This window comes from Leptonotus elevatus, chromosome 6 (genome assembly GCF_054856555.1).
Source record: "Leptonotus elevatus isolate MCC_2025b chromosome 6, RoL_Lele_1.0, whole genome shotgun sequence".
NCBI classification, from domain to species: domain Eukaryota; kingdom Metazoa; phylum Chordata; class Actinopteri; order Syngnathiformes; family Syngnathidae; genus Leptonotus; species Leptonotus elevatus.
In genome coordinates, this window is record NC_141244.1 from 8,857,647 (window position 1) to 8,878,715 (window position 21,069).

Below are 21,069 nucleotides of genomic sequence, written 5' to 3' on the forward strand. Positions count from 1 at the left end.
TTGAAGATGTCCTCATAACATTAAACATTAAAAAAATGTGCATATAAAAGGTGCTCTTTAAATTTGGTGGGCAAAAAAATGTTGATTAAAAAAAGCCTTTTTAATTAAGCGACTAATCGTGTTGTCGTGTTCTAAGATGTGATTAATCTGTTAAAAAAATGTAATCGTTTGATAGCTCTAGTTTATATATTGATATATTTATTATTATTATTTATGAATTATATATTGATATATTTGTAATTAATCAAAATGGACACATTAAAGTCCCACCCCTAATGTATTTATTTTGTACACACACACTTTTCCCTTCTTTGAGGCCAGTGGCTTCTTCCTTGACAATCGCTCCATGTTTTTGTGGTTCAATGAAAATAATACAAAACAGTAAGTTGTATGAGGAGACTCAAACCCCAGCAAAGGATTGAAGCACGTCAGTCGATGTGCGGTAATCGACATTTGACTCTTGAGGCATATTTTTCAAGATGTTGTCTGGCCTCCAAACTGTGCAACTTTTAAAATCACTTCTAAATGTTAATTCCATAAAAAGTCAAATGAAATATGTAATTGTTACACATGGGTTCTCTGCCACTTGGATGTGCTGGATGAGCCGCCAGACATGTTAAACATGCCATCATGGAGAGGACGTCTGCCAGTGTTTAGAGCAACACATCCGACAGCAACTGTGTATAGAATAATGTTACATCCCTGACATGTAAATTGCGAGGGCGATAAATGGCTTATGTGGAAATAAAACTGCAAATGCTGATTTTGTGTTGTATACAGCTGCAGTGTAAACAGAGGGCCTCATTGTCTGGTTGCTATCACGTATGACTTGCGTGAGGGTGGTATAAGTTTGAAATTTGGACGCAAGAGTTGAGATGAGTCATTCTGAACAAGATTGTCATGAACATCTGCCAATGTATCAAATCTAAAACAGAGAGCAGGAAAGCTGCGCTTTCGCTTTATCATGTGTCAGCCCATTTAAGGGGAAAACACACTTGACTTAAAATACCAACAATTAAGTCTTTCTTCTGCCAAGTGTGACACATTTGGAGTAGCTTGTTGTTGCTGTCCTCAAATTGTTGTTTTCTTTGTGACTGGGTTTCATCCATGTTGAAGTCATCGAAATTTAATTAGGAGAAACTGACTGACGGCGATTTCTATTTTGCTGACCATATATTCCACCACATCATTTTGCCCCCGCATTTTGAGGCTTGGTAAGCATTGTAATTTAAGCAATTTAATTACCATAATCGTTGGATGCAGCTTAACAGCTATTTGATTAGTTGACTGGGGTCATAAATCCAAGTTGCAGAATGTCTGGCTGTTCAGAACAGACCATCGTAGACAGGGAGGGAAATGAACCTACTAAGTAATTGCAACATTTATGAATCATACTGCTTATGAATTCCCCCTCAACATTCGCACTTGCCAAGTGGGAGTCAAAGCAAACTGATTGAGAAGCCACTGTGCAGTGTAATGATTTCACAGAGCTGCTGGGTGCCAATAAGGACATGCTGGCTGCACTTGGAGCTGCAATGGAACAACACCAGAAGCTCAAACAGTGGAACCTCAAGTCACTGAAAACAAAATATGGAAGAACATCTCGGGTCAAACACAATCCATTCCATTTCTTACCATTTTTACACCTGCCAAACAAAGAAGTTAGCCATGTAAATGCAAACCATAAACTCAACGTGCGCTCTACCTTAACTGCTCAGTAAATTATGTAGAGTACATTTTTCTCTAAAAAGAGTCTATTTGGTCCAACTCTAAATAGAGTAAAATTTACAAAATATATTTTGTGTAGGAGAGAATGTTTTTGGTCTCCTTTTGGATATCAGCAAACAGTGGAAGTGGCATAGCTCAGGTGATAGAGTGGCCGTCTCCCAAGCTGAAGGTGGTGAGCTCGTTCCTCAACACTTGTGTAACTTAATAAACGAATAAAACGTACTCAATAAAATTCATTCTAAAATTGACTTACAATTTCTAAGTCAAAAAAACTTTACTAGGTTTTTTTCATGGGATAGGCCAATCCTCTAGTACACAGCAAAAAATACTTTGAGTAAAATTTACTCTGAATATTGTATTCTCTTTCAAGTCTAAATTTTACTCTGTTTAGAGTAGGAACAAATTGACTCTTTTTTTAGAGTAAAATGTTTTCTACAGTAGTAAAATTTTGTCAAAATTTCTCATTGCAAAAGTTACTTTTCTGAGTGAAAAATCTTTAATATATATATTTTTTCATGGGATAGGCAAATTCTCTCTTGCACACTAAAAATACTTTGAGTAAAATTTACTCTGAATATTTGACTCTCTTCTAAGTGTGAATTTTACTTTGTTTAGTGGGACCAAATAGACTGTTTAGAGTAAAATTTACTCAACAGAATTTACTGTGAGTGATAACAAGTGACAACAATATACAAAGGCATTGGGAATCAATTGCATTTTCTTTTTGACACTTTATTAATGACCATTGCTTGATTTTTATAAAAATAAAAATAAAATTAACAGCCACAAACACCCAGCACAAATGTTTTGATGCATCGTGAACAGAGTACACAGAGGTCTTGAGAGGCATTTTTTTCAGTAGAATTCAAAGTTGTTTGACTTCAGGGGCATTCAACTTTGGAAGTTTCATTCATGGAGCACTCTTAAAATGGAGCATCTCTATTTTAACTTCACTTTGCTGAATTACTTGAGAAAAGGACATTTTAAACTTTCTATTTTAGTGCAAAAACAGAGGACCACATCTCCCTTAAATACACACAGTCTTGCTTCGGTGAAGAAGTGCAAGGAGACAAGAATTGCAAGTGATTGTTGGGGAAATGGAGTGAAAAACAGGTCCGGGATTGTGGGTTCAGGTTGTGGGTTTGAGAGTGACAAGACCCAGAAGCTGGCAGGGCTTAGTATTACACTGGTGCTTCCTGTACCACTGGCCGGGGGCAGGAGTTTGGGAAAGGAGTCCGGATGAAAGTTGCAAGAGCAGTGTGGGAGTGTGTGCATGTGCGCTTGTGCACGTTGCCTCGACGGATCACCCCGGTTGGAGTGTTTTAACACAGCTCACTGCTCCCACACTCCAACCATCAGGCCGTGAGCCTCAACCAGATCCCACTGTGGTTTATTTTACAACCTTGAACCACAGTTAGCCTTCAAAACCTCAGCATGGTAATCAGTCTGTCCCAGGCTTCCACTTTTAACAAGCCTTTTTACTTATTTACAATATGAATTGCTGTACAATATAATTTGCTGCAATATTCTCAAGGTATTCAAGGTTATTTTTCTAGCAATTATTTCTCCGCTGTCATGCAAATATATAGCCCATGTCTGGATTTGATTTTTCAAGTCATTGTTTCCCCACATTTTCAGCTTCCACTTAAATTTGCTGCAACATGCAGCAATAGAGTTTTCCTGCTTATATGTTTCCTATTTATCGGTATTCAAGCATTCGACCAATGCTACACCGTGTCCAGAAGGCCCCGCCTTTAATTCTCTCACTACATGATCCGTAATCTGCTACATTTCAATCACCAATACTCCCAGAAGTCTTCCCAGTGAGACAAATCAAGATTAATGTTCTGTCAAACACACATACAGACCTAAAGAATATTAAATCCTGGAATATAGGGCGCAACTAATTTACAGAGATGGGAGCTTCAGTCAATTTTGCCGGTCCGTCATTTGCCATTGGCCGAGCAACCTGTCTATCATTGTCAGTCAGACCAAACCAAATCAGTCCGTCATCGCTAAATTACAGTTTTGTCACTGCTATTTTAGGGCCGACAGACAACCGAAAACCGTTTAACAGAAAACCACAACTATATATGTTTATAATGCAAATAAACACACATACATAAAATAGTGGAAACAAACAAAGACTACATTTGTTTTGTCATGACAAAGTGAAGTGACATCATCTTTACTGAATGTGGCTGGTTCCGCCTCCTTAGCCAATCAAACCAAGCCACCAGTCTTCGCAGAGATCCTAGCACTCACTCTCACACATATTTCGTGAATGCAGTCCTCTCTAAGCAACTCCCACAAACAAACAAACGTGAGACAAGGGCGCGTGTTTTTGTCAGTCGTGAGCGAAACGTCAGTGTAATCGTCACTAACCTGGTCAAGTACCGACGGACAAAAGCCCACATCCGTCAGTGCTTAATCTGTCTTTTTTTTTTTTCAATTAAAATTTCTTGTTGTTCGTCAGCAAAACGGGGACGGAATGCCCACCTTTGCTTCTTTATTTTTGCTTTTACATTTGTTCTACGCATCTTGTGATCAAGGGAATTTGGTCCGTCAATATTTGTACCATATGTTCCTGTGCTGGTGTACCTATGAATTTACAGGTCCTACACTCAACATATTGCCAGTGCTCAAACTGGTAGTGTTTGACTTTTCTGCCAAAATAATTTGGAACAAGCGGCCTCATTTGAACTCCAATTGGCTCCTCTGATTTAAAATGAGTATGTGCCTAAAGAAGGTGAACTGCCTCTTGAAATAATGACCATGAATGCCACGATACAGTGCGCTTCCAGCATTACCGTGCTTTTGATCATTTTTGTTCTATACATAAATTGCAGCATTTTGTCAGTAAAAAAAAAGTTTCTCTGGCATTTCCCAGCTATTAAATAAGGTTGGCTTACGAACAAGGACAAACTAAGTTGCTATGTGCCCCCCAGTCTTCATGTACTCTCCCTCCCATGCTGCCTTCCTCATCTGGAAAAGGGTGTCAATTATTAGTTGTTGTTTTCATTTTCCTCACGATTTTCCACATGGTGGCGGCGCACAGATGTGTGATAAAAAGCATGTGAGAATAAATGGTGTGTTCCACCTGCCTTGCACTCCATGTTTTAGGTCATACGTGTGCACTTGGGTAGTGGGTTGCTTTACTTTCCCAAGGCCTTCTTTAGTCTCCTTTTGGCCACGCAGTGTGGTCTTCACATGACCAATCAAATATGTCAAACCACCAGTGCACACCACCACCCCCACCCCAAACACACATGTACAGCAAGAGATCTGGCTTCAATTATTATTGCACCCCAAGGGAAGCTCCCAAAATCCCTCCCCTCCTTATTTGTCAGAAATGAAGCTCTCTTGTTTCCTACGATTGGCTGAAATATGTCGTTTGATATTAAATCACACAGGTTTCCATTGGTTACATGAGCAAGAAAAATGTTTATCATTTATATTTCTATCACTGGGGGGGGGGGGGTGACCCTGCAGCTCAGCAATGTAGGAACGTGGCTGCAGATTGTCATGTCATGTTGATTATGAGCAAGAGGCTCTGCTAAATGGACTCAAGTGGAGAGAGATCATTTGGAAAGCATATGAGAAAAGTTAGGTTTATTTCATGTGAAAGATGGGTAGAATATGGAGGTAGTGTTACAAAAAAAAAAAATACGTAATGAATCTAGACTGACATATCCCACCCAAATCATACTTGGGCTCTTGGCTTGATTCAAATTTAACTATGTTGATAAATGTGGTTCCAAATGTTGATTAAGGATCTGTTTCACTTGTTTGTGTGTCAACAAATCCAGCTCACTCTGGTTATGCACCTCTGATCTCCCATCACAGTTGTTTTTGTGTTTGATGCGTATGTCATAACACAACGCACTTGTGGCGGCTTTTCTGGTGTGGCTAAGCGAGGAAAACGCTGAAGGAAAATTAGCAGTGACATTGCCGAACTAAATAAAACTACTCAGCTTGCCACTACATCTGTAGTCATTTTAAGCTCTTATTTATTCCATTTAAGCACTCATTTGAATTCACCAGCACAAATAAACATATCATAACAAACTGAAAGCTCTGATGTCATAAGCAGATGCTCGATTGTGATTGTTCTTTTTCATTTGTGAGTTCATGCGCATCTTGTCTTTGGTGTGTATCATCTTTTCTTAACGCTGTTAGAACAGTGTTTGGAGCAGTTCAATTACTGAGCCAGCCATACTCACTTCCTGATGTATCTCTCCATAATCTTACCAGATTTGTATTTGTGTCCATGTCTTATACTACAGGGCCGGCGGGTCACAAAAATGGAAGAGAAGGGTAGTAAGGCCACAATCAAAAAATGTGGGCCAAAATTAAGATTAATCATTCCACATTAACTCATTCAATCTCAGCCATTTTCACTGAAGCAACCCCCTTCGCTCCCGGCTGTTTTACTTGATTTTGACTGATTTTGCAAGGCCCACAGAACATTGTGTACTATTGCTATAAAAACATGGAACCGAACAAAAGAGAGATTAAAGATTAAAGTATATTTCTATATGTTTCTGTTTTGCAGCAATTAGCATTAGAATACAGTATAGCTAAGTTTCATCATTATTCACAAATCTCTTCAAAAACAGTGGGGGAAACAGCTTGTTGCAACATGGCCCTGGTTGATTTCTCATACTATGCTGCCACCTGCTTGCCGTTTTTGTAATAACTACCATTGCTTCATGCATTGTCTTCAGTTCAGAGGCTTTATCTGGCTGTGGGTAGGTTGGTTAACTGACCAGCGATTACTGTTTGTTGTTCGTCGCTGTGGAAACTGTGCATGGCGGTCGGCGACATGCGGCGATTAATATTTATCGACGGGGTCGGGGTCCGGCTATGTAAAATGCAAAATATCGTCCGATCTCGATACAGCCGATCAGATCGGCGTAAAGTCTAGGAAAGGGGTGTCCAAACTTTTTCCTTTGATGGCCACATACAGGAAAATCAAAGGATGCAAAGGTCGCTTTGACATTTTCCGATTTTATTAAACACACTAAAACCATGCAATCAAGCAATTATTTATTAGTTATTTTAGCAAGGATTTTTTTTTTGGGGGGGGGGGTTGTTTAGTTATTTTTAACACCTGTTAAAGGTGATAAGGCAAACATCTTGGGATTGTTCATAATTTTGGGGTGGCCCATAGCCCTGCAACCTACTAGAATAGATCCACCCCTGCCCCACATTCTGAAACAAAGCAAGAGTAGTTGGTAATAAGATGACAAATGTTAAAGCTGTGTTGGCTTGGGGAAGTCAATCATGATTATATGATCACGTATTAAACCTTGACAGACAGCAGAGTGGAGGAAATCAATTTTGTTTCTGAAACTAAAATATCTTAATTCATAAGAATTAAGAAAAGATTAGCTGTAAATTATTTCTTTACTTATTTAAACTGTAAAAGTCGAATTTATGATTAGTAGTAGTTGTCAGTAGTTTCACAACACACCACTTTGTCAACACCCACAGCCAAAAGGGTTGCAGCCATGTCAAAAATTATGTACTAGACTCCAGTGCATTGTTAACTTGTTGAAACAGAATCATAATAATGTGGGATTAGGTGTAGCAGAACAATAAAAATCATGGTGCCGTCACAGCTTTCAGCCTCTCTTGAGATCAAGCCAAAGCAATAATGTTTACATTTTTTATTTAGATTTTTTTTTTGGTCGAGAATGAGGCAATTTATTTTCTTCAGACTTTCCTAAAAAAAAATAAAACACATATGGTAAACTGTTTTATGTTGTATGATATTTATTTGTCTTTTATTGCACAATTATTTTTAGAGAATATACTGCTGGCAATAAGAATTTTTTAAAGCATTTTTTTCATGTCATTAAATCTGCTCCATATGTTTTGAATTTTGTTTCCTTACTGTATCAAATTAGAACCCAACCAGGACCTTATATTCAACACCTACTACATGGAATTCATATAACATTATTCTGTGTGATATTTACCGCAATGTGTTTCTGTCCCATTTTGCACCAAGGTAGCGCTCCAATCTTTTTTTTTTCCCTTTCAGACGAGCATCCAACCTTGGTATCCTGCGCGACCCAGGCTCAGAGGTTGAGGATCGCCAGTATCAGATCGACCTTCAGTCCATCAACATTGGCACAGCTCAATGGGAGCAGCTCAAGCCAGAGAAGGAGGGAATGAAAGGTGGTGTATCCGCAGACGGAGAGAGGAACTCCCAGAACCCGGCCCTGGAATGGAACATGGCCAGCAGGTCAGAAGAATTATTATTTCTTCATTGCGTACAGACAGCTAAACTCCATCATCATTTGTAAGGAAGTCGTCACACTTTACCCCACCTTTTTCATCAAAATATTGTCTGGCGGAATGGCGGCTGTCACACACACATATGTAAAATGTGCATAATATGTTAGCCAAAGACACTGAGTGCGAGGTGAAGTTGAACATTTAACTCGACAAACCGAGCCAGACATTTTTATGACTTGGCAGCTCAACCAGTGGTGAAAACTTAAGTTATCATTGGACTTACTGTTCAGTAAATCTGTTTACTTGACGGAGGAACAGCCCTGTTTGGCCTTGGATGGATGAAAGTTGCTTGAGGCTGTCGTTAATTGTGAGTCACAGATGGCTTCTGAAGGGGTTGTGGCGTTTGGTATAGCAAAAAGCTGGTGGAGGAAAGTCTCCACTCGCCACTTTTTATTTAACAATACAGGTGGACTTAGAGTTGTGATCAGTAAGTCTTAATATTTTTTCTCTGAGCCAACAACAGTTAACCATTGTACTGACTGTTAATCTACAAACTGATGTTCAACCTATGGATATCGATGCCTTCAATGGTCGCCACAAATAAAGGAATGCTAACAACAACATCAATTCATTTGTAAATGATACTTTGGATGAACTTATTTTAACAATATTTTTTGGGTGTTATGTGTTGTCTTCAATAAATATCCCATAATGTATCCAAAACGTATTGATGTGGGAGCAGTATGTAGTCATTGAGGTAGCTCTCCCTTGGAGCCTCTTTGAACACGTAATTACACACTTTTGATGCTATTTTTTATTAGCTTGAGAGCTAAAACAAGCATGAGCGTTACAGCATGTTTGGCTTCACATCCATTTTTCCACTCATGTTTCGTGAGGGAACAGACCCAAAAATCACAGAATCATAGGCTAAGAATTCAGATTTGTTCTGTGACAACAAAAAACAAGTGCAGAAGAGTGCAGTGCAAAATCAGTGCGGGCCTGATTTGGACGTCAACCATGAAGATTCTTGACAATAATATGTTATATGTGACCTCACTAGTCTAAACATGACAGTCTGATTAATATTACATTTGTGGAATATAAGTTATGCAGCAAAATCCAGCCGTTTTTATCCATCTCAGGGGGGCGGCCATTTTGCCACTTGCTGTTGACTGAAGATGACATCACAGTTGCTCAGGGCTCAGGCAACAACCAATCAGAGCTCACCTGTTTTCTGAAGCTGCGCTGTGATTGGCTCAGCTTGCAAACATCTAATGACCAAACACAGAAAACAGGTGAGGCTTGATTGGCCGTTACCTGAGACCTTAGCAACTGTGATGTCATCTTCAGTCGACAGCAAGTGGCAAAATGGCTGCCTCCTTAGATGGATAAAAACGGCTGGATTTTGCTGCTTAACTCATATTCCACTAACGGAATATTAACCAGAATACCATATTTAGACTAGAACTAGGCTGCATAGAACATATGATTGTTTTTTGGGGGGTTAAGATCTTTACACATTTTTAAAATGTGAGAGGCCTCACACAGGACATAACGAAATTGTTGTGCTTTACTAAGACCCCAAATAGTGGCCACTGAATTGCTTCTTCTTTTGCACACATTGATGATATGTTACGCGTGATCTGTTAAGATTAGGATATTTTATGAATATCTTACGCACTCCACAAATTATGTGTGGTGTTGTCAAATTGTGTGAAAGTGGTGGAGTTCGCCATATACTTACAAATGTTTTGCGGCGCACACATTTTCAACAAGAGTAAGGTCTGGACTGCTGGCAGTCTCGTACCTCTTCTCTAGGAAGCCATGCTCTCGAAATGCATGCATAATGTGACTTGGCAATGTCTTGCAGAAATAAGCAGGAATGCCAATGAAAACCCCCCATGCAGGACATATTATGGAGTTTGATAATAACCCAGACCCTTTCATCCAAAAACATTAGATTTTTGGACTCGTCAGACCACATTACATTTTGTGTCAGTCCTTCTCATATGAACTTGGACCTAGAGATGCTGGTCATGTTTCAATTCAATTCAATTCAATTTAATTCAGTTGTAAAAGAAAAAAAGACAATATAAAGCAATATTGAAATTCAAAGTAAAGTAAAACAAATGAAAGGGGACAGAAAGAAGTAAAACTTGTTTTTTCTGCCCCTGATCATTACAAAAAAAGAATAAAAACAACACAAAATGAATGACAGCGAGCGGTCAAGACAGTTTCAGTGTAACAATTCTGCAAAATAATTCAAAAATAATTCAACAGTGTATCTTTGTGCTATATATATTTTTGCAATAAATGTGATTTTATGCATTTTTTACAAATAGACTGAGAAGATTTTGTTTTACAATCCAAATTATTCCACAGACACCTTGAGTTAAAATACATCTTTCTTCGTTCCTCTTAGTTTGTACTCACTATCCCTTTTTATAAATTTGGTTTGTATATTACTGGTAAAATTTCATGATGGGCTTTATACAATATTTTAAGGCGGTTGCAGTCAGTGTTGCTTCGACATCCATATTTCTACAACTGAAAAGGATTGATACAAGTTTGTTTTTTATATTTTTTGATACCTAGATTCTGCATCTTTTGTTCTGTTTGAGAAACATTCTATATAAAATAAAAATAAAAATTATTACAAGCATTTTTCAACCTATTTGTCATCCAAAGATTATGAGGAGTGTTTTTTCTGCTTTGTTCATGAATTGTAATGTTTTTACAATATTTATTATATGAATGTGTGTGTGTGGTCATTGAAGAATTATAGGCATTATTTAAGTCGTTTGTATATACGTGATTCCAGTTCTGCCTCTTCAAATCTTCTCTTAAAAGTTCTACTGCTTTTCTAGATGTGTCTCTTATGATGATTGGATGTTTCTGTGTGTTGTTGATATATGGCTGATGAACCTCCCACCATCTTTGCTTGTGAACACCTTAGCCTATCGGGGATGCTCCTTTTATACCCAATCATGACCCTGTTTCCAGTTATCCCATTTACCCTGTTCTTTGGGCATTCCTCAACTTTCCCAGCCTTTTGTTTCTCCATTCCATCTTTTTTTTTTTGATTGTGTTCAAATTAACTCATTCACTGCCATTGACGGCTATAGACGTCAACAATTCATTTTAACTTTTTTTTTTTTACTTGCTCATTTTCAATTGATTTTCATGAAGCTTTCTTTCTTGTCCATGCTAAAGCGTATGCTATCAATACAGAAAATGCATTTTTGATGATTCGTTTTTAGTGATGTCCACAAACAAGTAATGTGGCAAGACTTTGCCCATTCGAGCATTAACGTCGCCGAAGGCACTGGCGTCATGTCTACTCAAATATATGACGGTCAAGCGGTGCCACTCGGTTCCTAGAATGCATTGCGTTGCACAATATAGTTTAATTAATTACGTTTTAAGGACGCTAATCCTTGTCATACAGTATATGTGTGTTTGAGTTACATATACGTAATGGAGCTGCTTAACGGGCAGCTGTCAACCTTACATGTTTTTAGTTCCTGATCGTAAAACGGGCACAATCGCGGCTGCCGAAACCAGAGTCGATCTCTGTTGCAAGTACCGATACATTTTAACTATTTCTATTAGTTTAAAATTGTTCCCACTTTTGTTAACAAGAGTATGAAAACCTAGTGTTTTTTTTATATTGTATTAGAACAGATATAAAATGTGTGCTTAATCGTGAGTTAACTGGTGAAGTCATGCGATTAATTACAATTAAAAATAGTACTCGCCTGACGCCCCTAATTTTGAATAATCTTTTCTTAAAAAAAAAAAAGATTGTTAAAAAGAAAAAAGAAGAAAAAAAGAAAAGATTAAAAAAAAAAATTGGGGCATCAGGAAATTAAAATTTGTAATCGTAATTATTCGCACGACTTCGCTAGTTAACTCATGATTAATCACACATTTTATATCTGTTCTAAATGTACAAAATAATCTAGGTTTTCATACTCTTGTTAACAAAAATGGAAAAAACTAAACTTTTTTTTACGTCTATAGCTGTCAATGGCAGTGCATGAGTTAAAATGTTAAATTAGAGAATATTTGGTGCAACAACCACCACTTAAGAAAAAGAATCAAGTTCGCAGCTTGTCACCTGTAATCACACAAAAAAGCAACGCCTCAATTGAAACGAGATTTGACGCATGCCACTTCCCAGGTTCGCACCTTCCCCTCGTTTTCTCCATCGATACCCTCGCACCCTCTCCTTTTTTGGAGACTGGAGCATGTTCTCTCCTCAGATTTTTTGGGTTCACTCGAGTTCCAGTAGTTTTGGATCAGCAGTGGCCTCAGTTAGTTTCCTGAGGTTTTGTGAGGAAATTCCAGCACCATGGATCCATTGACAGGATCTGTCCTCATCCCAGTGTGTAGTTGCTGGATAGGAAAGACCCTTTGTCAGGGCGCTGTGAACTCTCTCCATCTCTCAGCTTGTCAAGCCTTTCTCATTTTGCTCACGCCACTGATATTGCTGCTGTTTAGTTTTGCGCAAAATAAAAGCCACACTTTCCATGTATTCGTGTTTCCACCACATCCACTCTGAGGTGTACGGAGACGCACACTCTCGGCTCAATGTCAGAGGCACCCATATATTACTGGTAAACTGAGCCCTATGTGTTTTTGGTGAATGGTGAATGATAGCACCTGTCCCTGCAACGAGACACTCATTGTTTCAATCCCTGTCTGAGGAGAGATTAGCTAACACCAATTGCCCTCATAGATCATTTCACATCTGAATGAAACCTCTTTCGCTCGCTATTCGAAGAAATGTGTCAGAAAATAATAGCTTGGGGGCAGCAGTAATGCACATTTGTATTGGAGAAGTGAAAATGATAGTGGTTCTGGCTGAGTACTGTACTCCAGGCCACCTAGAAACAGGCTTTTTTATAATCCCAGCCAACTATAAATATTGTAAACCATACAGCATGGTTGTTTTAATAGCAGCAGATGTGGCAATTAACACCGCCTTATAAAGCTGGCCTGTATATTTGTTTTACTGCTAACAAATGTTCCCACAAATATGACTTGATTGTGGGACTGCATATTAGTGAAATGAAGAAAGCTGATGTGAGAAGATCTCGGTTTGATCTTGGGTACACAATTAAAGGTTGTTCCCATTTGGGACTTGTCAAACAATGTCTCACTACGTGTCTGTGTATGGGCTTCCAGCTCAAATGTGCTTAGTAAGGAATTTAAATATTGTACTCATGCAACTATTAAGTCCAGCATATGAGAAAAAAATTAATCACTGATAGTTGGAACTTTTTGTCCTTCTAAATGTGACAAGCCAATGCAAAAATACCTGCGGAACACCATATGTTCCGTTCTACATGTGAATTCATATTGCACGTATTCGTCCGACCACTTTTTTTTTTATTTAATTTTTTTATTTACCCCCGGGGTTTGATCAAACCCAGGTTAAGAACTGCTGTTCTGATGTCTTATGTCATCAGCATGAAAATTACTAAAATATCATTGGTGGGAATGTAGGGCTATGCAATTATTTGAAATTTAATTACAATTTAAATTACTACACTCCACACTTTAAAAAATTGGCATCATTGTAAACAAAATTAAAATATTGTTAATACTAATTTTGAGTTGTTTACATATTTATATTTGCACCTTTTTTATTTTTAAAATGACTAATTTAATCAATCTTGGTTGCTCCAAAAGGAGCTTGCATAATTGTTGTGCTTCAAAGAAATGTATTTTTCTTAATATTGTTTTCACGTTTAAACATTTCCTTGTTTTGTTCCAAAAAACAAATGATAGTCCTAATCGGGGCAATTGCAATTATTACCAAATTAATTGGGATTAATATTTTCTTCATAATCGAGCAGCCCGAGTGTGATGTTTATCGTAATTCCCAGAAACTTCCAATTCTATGCAATTCCATTGCAATGACTGCATTTTATAATAAAAAAATACCCTCATATTCCATAATTATAGAATACCTTACAGTTGTGGTTTTCTTTAGTCCCTGGCAACTCAGTTTGTTTTGATGAAGTTTTGTCTCATGCAAATGAGCCACAATTGCACATGTTCAATGAGTGTACCAGATATGTGCATGTGGTGCGTGCAGAAAAAACATCAGTAAACACTAAAAGTATACAAATAAAAAAAAATATATGTAATATTTCCCCTGTATTAGTAATTAACTTAACTAAAATATATTTTTAACTGCCATGCTACCACCACACTGCCCCTGTTTTGAACTAAAATTATGAAATATACATTTCTATATTTATCCTTGCAGGTAGGTTATAAACAGTGAACCTTTTTTCCAAACCTGTCCATCAAACATTTTTGTCACAGATGAAATGAATGTTGGTTATTTCTAAATCCTTACATCCTTAATTTGTAACCATTGTTTGTTTTTCCACATACTGATATAGTATCAGGAGGCACCCGGAACGTCGGGCCATCCTGACACCCATCGTGACAGACTTCTCTGTCCGAGTGACTGCTGCTCCCGCCATCATCTTCAGCAAGAATGTCTCACTTGATGCTGGCCAAGCAGAGGTTAGTGGACTCAGCACAAAACATGTCAGAGCTTTCTTCTTCTTCTTTTTTTTTACAATCACGGAAAGTTGGCATCACAATAAGTGATGTGGAAGTGTGGTCACTAGTGGCACCTTATTGCATTTCAACCTTAACCTTTTTAGAGTGGGTACCGCAGGCTTTGTTCCATGTTCTTGATTTAGAGAGATGTCAGATGTATTCAACTTTTGCCTCTTTGCATACTGTAAGTGCCTCATTAGGAATCCCACAGCCAGAAAATCATGTAATGGAGGTTTTTGACCCCCAGAGTTCAAACCTCTGCTTATACAGCTGATGTTTTCTGGCACAGCTCACTCCAACTTCCTGCCTCTTTGATGCCTACTTTCTTTAACGCTAACATGCCCCTTGACAATGCATATCAGCTAATTCATAATTCGCACTGACATGCAAAATATGATATGTGCGGATTTGGAAAACGTAACTCGGAGGAATTATGATAATATACAGTTTGTGATATGAGTCATATGCTGTATTAGATCGAATATATCAAACACAATTATAGTTTTTGACACCTTTAATGAATGTTCACGTATTCTGCTTCAGTGATTGATTTGCCATTTGAACTTTTGTTCCCTTGTAGGACTTGGTGGTGTGTGGCCATTCCCTTGAAGTTAATGTGACCAGCAGTTTGGATTTTTACCTCAGCATTGCTCAGGTGCACCTTCTTCAACAGCTTCTCAGAGACAACGTGGGGGGCTTGGATACTCCTGTGCAAGGCACTGAGGTACCGACCAGTAAAGCAGTGTCACACACTTAAGTTTTGTTTTCTCACTTAACTTAGTTAATTTATTAACTTGAAGAAGTTACTGCAACATACATCCATTGTTGTGTTGTATCCTATTATGTTATGTATCATATGCTATATTATGATACAGAGCTGAGTTGTGTTACCCACTGACCTCTGTTCAAAAAACAATCTTGAATGTTTTCATGAAATACCCAAAACAACCCCCCTCCCCCAACGAGCACCCATACTGGGGTGCATCCAACACATTTAAATATTTACTCAGCACACAGTGGTCCTCTAATGTGGCTTTAGTTTACTGCGCTGTGCTCAGCTGCAGCTTTCAGGGCCTTTTTCTATTGTTTACAGGACAGGGAGCTCCCAGGCGCCATTTGCCCAGTCTGACCGCTCAATAAAACTTGCTAATGGAACACAATATAAAAATATTTACCAGCTGTGGTGAGGATGAGAGTCATAGGGAAGAGCAATGGATGGGGGGGGGAAGGACATGGTGCAATGAAATGAAAAGGAGTGAGTTGACAGGCATGGAGTCATTCTGCTTCTCCACTTGTAGTTCTTTCTTACGTTTTTAATTCAAGTAACAGGAATTCTCTCAAAGATACAATAAGTGCCATTAGCTGTTTTGGGAAGAATAAAGGTGAAATTAGCTTATGTGATTTTTTTTTTTTTTTTTTTACAGTAGCGTGTTAAAACGTTGCTTGACCAGTCGGTTGTGAATCCCCTTTGTTATTTCGACAGTCAGGGCCATGGAGGTGCGAGCTTTACATCTGCTCTTGATTTGGTCGTGAAGGCCTCACCTTTGACTGCTAATGATTCATAGCTTGATTCTGGTGAGGGGCAGCTAATGGCTGGAAGAAGGTTCATCCAGGTTCAAGGCAAGATGGGAAAGAATAGCAACTGCTCTGGGAGGTCTACTAAAAACTTGATCAGAATCAGAATCACCTTTGGTCCAAAACACACACACTAGCAGTTGTGTCATGTTAGTACTATTGCAGAATGCTATAAACAAATTTTTCATTTCATTTCAATCATTTATTTAATTCATTTATAAAATAAATTAAGATGAAAAGCAGAAAGAACGCAAGTCTTATTAGTATCTGCACCGTTTCTCCCCAGAATTCATTTGCAAGGTCAATTAATTACAAAACAACATAAACATCAACATTAAAAAAAAAATAGATATACCTCTATTTGATTAATTACATTTGACCGTTTATGATGAAAGATTGACTTGTGTTGTATATGAATTCCCTGCCCACCCTTCAAGTTGGAATTTACACAACTGAGTAAATAAATAAATACTTTGTTTGATTTTCTGATTGAATTTTGACGGATTGCGGAGTAACAGTTTTCTCCGTCTATGAATTGACAGCCAAAGTGTCATGTCATGGCCAAAAGGTAAGGTGTGGGGGTCTAAAGTATGCTGTAAATATTGACTTTTGAGTTTAATAAAAGCATGTTACAGACATTTTGGAACTGTTTTGAGGGGAAATGATTCATATGTCTCCTTTAAAGGTTAATTAAAGCAAAGTGAATGCTTCTATTGCCGTGAACTTTTTTCTCCCTGTAAGTCTTTCTAAAATAGTAAGCTTATCAATTATTAGCCTCAATAAATATGGTCTGCATTTGAATTTGTGGGCCCACTTGTTTAAATGATCTGAATCTTCATGTGTGTCAGGGGTGTGAGTCCTTTGTCAACTGCCCCTTCTTCTAGTTGGCCCAGGCTCGTAGCAGAGAGTTCCGTAATATTACAGCATATGTTGGTCAATCAGCAGGAGCGCATTGTGCAAGCTACGAGGCCCTCAAGTGGTGGGTTTGATCACAGCACCGCCCCAACTCAAAGGCTGAGTCTTCTCACTCGCCAAAAATCTGTCTCGCCCCATTAATGCATTCGACTCACCACGGCAAAACAATTCTATCAGTCGCATGTTGCTCTGACATTGTTTGCTGTTGCGAGAGTTAAAGCTTTTTCATGCATTCAGAATCGATGTCGGCCCTACAAAGAAGTCATAAATATGAAATGTGCTTCCATTTGCCAGTTTCCAAGATGAATTTTTTTTATTTGGAGTGGTTCTATTTGTATATTACAAGTCAATTTCATGGGTGATATTTATTGTATTTGACAGTTTTGTTTGTACTTCATTTATACATCCTGTTCGTCACATCCTATTAACATTCTATTAGAAACAGTTCCTTGTTGTGTTTTAGGAAAGCTTAAAAAGCATCTCTGCTCTCAGTCAGCAGTTTGGATTAAACACCGCTTCTTCCGCAGTGTTCCCTACTTCTAAGTCTTTTTTTTTCCCCCTTTCTTTTCCTTCCCACTCATTTTGAGAACATGCTGTTTGACTTGAACAGATTCCCCACAATCCCGCGCACTGATTTCAAACAGTTCCCATCATCCCTCACAGCTGTGTTTTATTGTCCGGGTTAATGAATTTGTTTTGTAGAGGCTTTTGGGTTCCCTGGCAGTGGTGAGGCGAAGCGGGCAATGTGTGCACAAATGCCTTGTGTGGGACGCGATCGTTTCAATTCATCGAGTTGTCAGAAAGTCACGTATTAGATTGTTCCCATAACATGTTGTGTTTTAAGCATATATGCAGATTGATTGAAGTCAATTATGGATGGATCCAATTTACTCACACACTTAAAGTATCTGGTTACTGTTTTTCTAGCAGTTTCCCCGATCTTTATGTACCGTTCATGTTATTACATTGGTGAAGGATGAATTCATAAAGTTTTGTAGAGATGAGTTTTTCCACTCTCTTCCTTGTGCTTCCTGGAAGAGCGGCCCCCGTAAGATGGTTTACGTTAATCATGATGAAGTGAAGCTGGGCTTGGGTCGGGCAGCTTTCAGCAACAGCAGATGATTCCGTCAAGCAGCCATGAATAGATGATAGAGCAACTTCTTGGACTTTGGAGGCTGTGTCACAACACACAATCGTCTGTCCTCACTCGCACACGCAGGCATGTACACACATGGTCCACACACTGGCTGCATGCTAACATTACCACAGTGTGCAGGCTGCTACTAGAGGGACAGAAAAACTGTAATAATGATCAAGTGCGTATTTTGTGTGTCTGCAGTGAGACGTCTACAACGTTTACACTTCTCATCTCACTCATTCGTCACACCTGTGCAAAAGCTCTCCGCTTTCAAAGATAATAATGATCAATTTTGATTAACACAGAGTTATTGATTCGGCAGTGTGATTGTTATTGTGGTGGTTTGCAGTAGTGATATATTCAATAGTCATTGATACTAAGTACTGATACTACGAGTACTTTTGATGCATAAAATTTCTGAAAGAGAAAAAATATATAATTTTAAAGAAAGACCTATATATCCCAATATATATATATATATATATTTATAAAATAAATTGCAATTTTCTATTCTTCTCTTTTCTAATTTCTATTTCCTTTCCATCTGTAGCTTGCAACTTTTTTTGCATCATACTTAGACGTGTTATTAAACGGGAAGTCAACCCAAAAATGTTCTTTACAATAATAATATGTTTAATTTGCGCCCATTGGTCTAAACACTGCAATCTGATTAATATTGTGTTTGTGGAATATGAATAAAGCATCAAAATTCACCTGTTTTTCTCCATCTCATGTGGCAGCCATTTTGTCACTTGCTGTGATTGGTTGTTACCTGAGCCCTTTGCAACTGTGATGTAATTTTCAAGTGGCAAAATGGCTGCCTCCTTAGATGGATAAAAACGGGTAGATTTTGATGCTTAATTCATGTTCCACAAACAGAAGATTAATCAAAACAGAATATTAATTAAATTGTCATGTTTAGACTAGTGGGAATGCAAGGAAAATATTATTGTACAGACAATTTTTAGGTTGACTTCCTATTTTTGGGTGACCTTGTTTTTGTAGATGAGCTATTAAAATACAGAGTAACTTAAGAGATAAGAAGTAAAAAGAAAGCTTGCTTCTGTCTAGTAAAGAGGTCATTTGGTTGTGCAGGTGTACCTAATGAAGTTTCCATTAAGTGGACAGCTTTAAATTGCATTTTGACTTTTGTCCATCACCTGCCCATCAACATATACTCGTCAATTCATTCTTTTGTGCAGCTCATACAATATATTTATTTATTTATTCAAATTACTTTCATTATGTGTTCTATACAAAATATGTGTTTTATGAACAAATAGGAAATATAAGGGAATATGCTATATTGGGATGTACAGTATAGGTCTTTCTTTAAAATTACCTTTTTTTTTTCTTCTTCTTTCCTAAACAACCACACACCCCCAACCCCACCCTTATCTGTATCGTTGACTCCTCAAGAGTTGAGTACTCGTACTGGTATTAGTTAAAAAAAAAAAAAAAAAAAGTGGTATCAAACATGCCTAGTAATTTGTCATTACCGTAATCACGCTTGGATTTGCTGAAAGTTGCCAAACTGTTTCCTGCGTCAGACGCCAGGACAGATAGAGAACAGCGCGTGTCCCTTTGAGTCTTAACGCACACGCGGATGCAGCCGAGGTCAGCCATGTGCCTGTACCACAGTGCAAGAGGAAAATACCCTCTGGTGCAGGGGAAGTCCCGCACGGCTTCATCCTCCACCTCATCCTGGGATGATTACACGCATGGGAAACGGGGTTTTCGGCTTCCTTCAACACTCACACAAGTGCACGTATAGAAGTGCACACACACTAAGGCTGGTTCGGGGGACAAGGTACTCTGCATCAAAGGATCCTCTAAATAACATGTATGACAAAAACGTTCAGTCGTTTGCTTATGATCGTCCCATGTCACATGTTTTTTCGACAACTTCTGTCATCTCTTGAGCATTTGCATGTGTTTACACACTTATTTCATACTTTTCATCGTCTCTTGTGGAACAGAAAAGATGCTAACTGGCTGATTTGAGGTTTGCGTGTTGTACTAAATGTCTGCGTGCGTGCGTGCGTGCGTGCGTGCCTGCGTTTAAATGCTCACGCACAGCTTCAATATTACAGCACCTAATTATAAAGCAGAGCACATTGCCAGCCAACACGAACTGCGGTGAGACGTGGATTTACAGTAGACACGAAACACATTGGTCGGTAGCTGCTTTGGTTTGTCAGTGGGTTAAAAGAGCAGTTTGAAGCGGCCAGCAGTTCTCTGATGCTTTTTTTGTGTGTGTGCATGCAACCACACATGAATCGCGTGTGTATTTCAAAGTTGACAAGTATGTCAAAGCACAGTATGTCCAGTATATCAGAGACTAACTTCTAAGTTGTCACTTGTAGTTAAATATTGTTACATTGTTTTCTAGTCGTTGCCTCTTAATGCACTGCTCGGAAATGTTACACTGTCAAAGCTTGGAAGCTCAGTTGGTCTTTTACTCTGTTTCAGTTTATCTTTTTTGTTACGGTGTCAGCTCAATATCAGAAGCACATAAGATTTTGGACCTGAATCCTTTTCTGTGTACAGTATGTTTCAAGCGAGCTGTCTCCAGAAGTGCTCCTCCTTGTGATGAGTGTTTCATTATTGTCTCTGAGAGGTAGAATGTCTCACTCCAAACTTTCCAAGACATTGATGTGTCACAGCAGCTTTTTATGGCCAACACAAATAATGAGTGCAGTCGGTAACAGAGTGAGCACGAACGGATGGAGAAGAAAAAAAGCACTGACGTGACATAGTGAGAATAAGAGAAGCTGAAGCCGATGTTTGCTTTGATTTCTGCCTTTCCAAAGTATTTTCTGTAAATGTGGGAGCTGACATTCCACTCTTAACCAGTCAACCTGGCCATTAACACTCTCTGA

General features: G+C 38.4%; 1 protein-coding gene across 3 annotated transcripts in view; it reads left to right on the forward strand.

Annotated features, from left to right (window-relative positions):
* The window catches only part of vps13b (vacuolar protein sorting 13 homolog B), a 337,674-nt gene that overhangs the window by 199,654 nt on the left and 116,951 nt on the right, over positions 1 to 21,069 (forward strand). For all 3 annotated transcript variants that reach the window (XM_086077615.1, XM_086077616.1, XM_086077614.1), the window contains exons 32-34: positions 7,778 to 7,981; positions 14,394 to 14,520; positions 15,140 to 15,283. In XM_086077615.1, the coding sequence (XP_085933741.1) occupies positions 7,778 to 7,981; positions 14,394 to 14,520; positions 15,140 to 15,283 (475 nt within the window). The remainder of the gene's footprint in view (positions 1 to 7,777; positions 7,982 to 14,393; positions 14,521 to 15,139; positions 15,284 to 21,069) is intronic.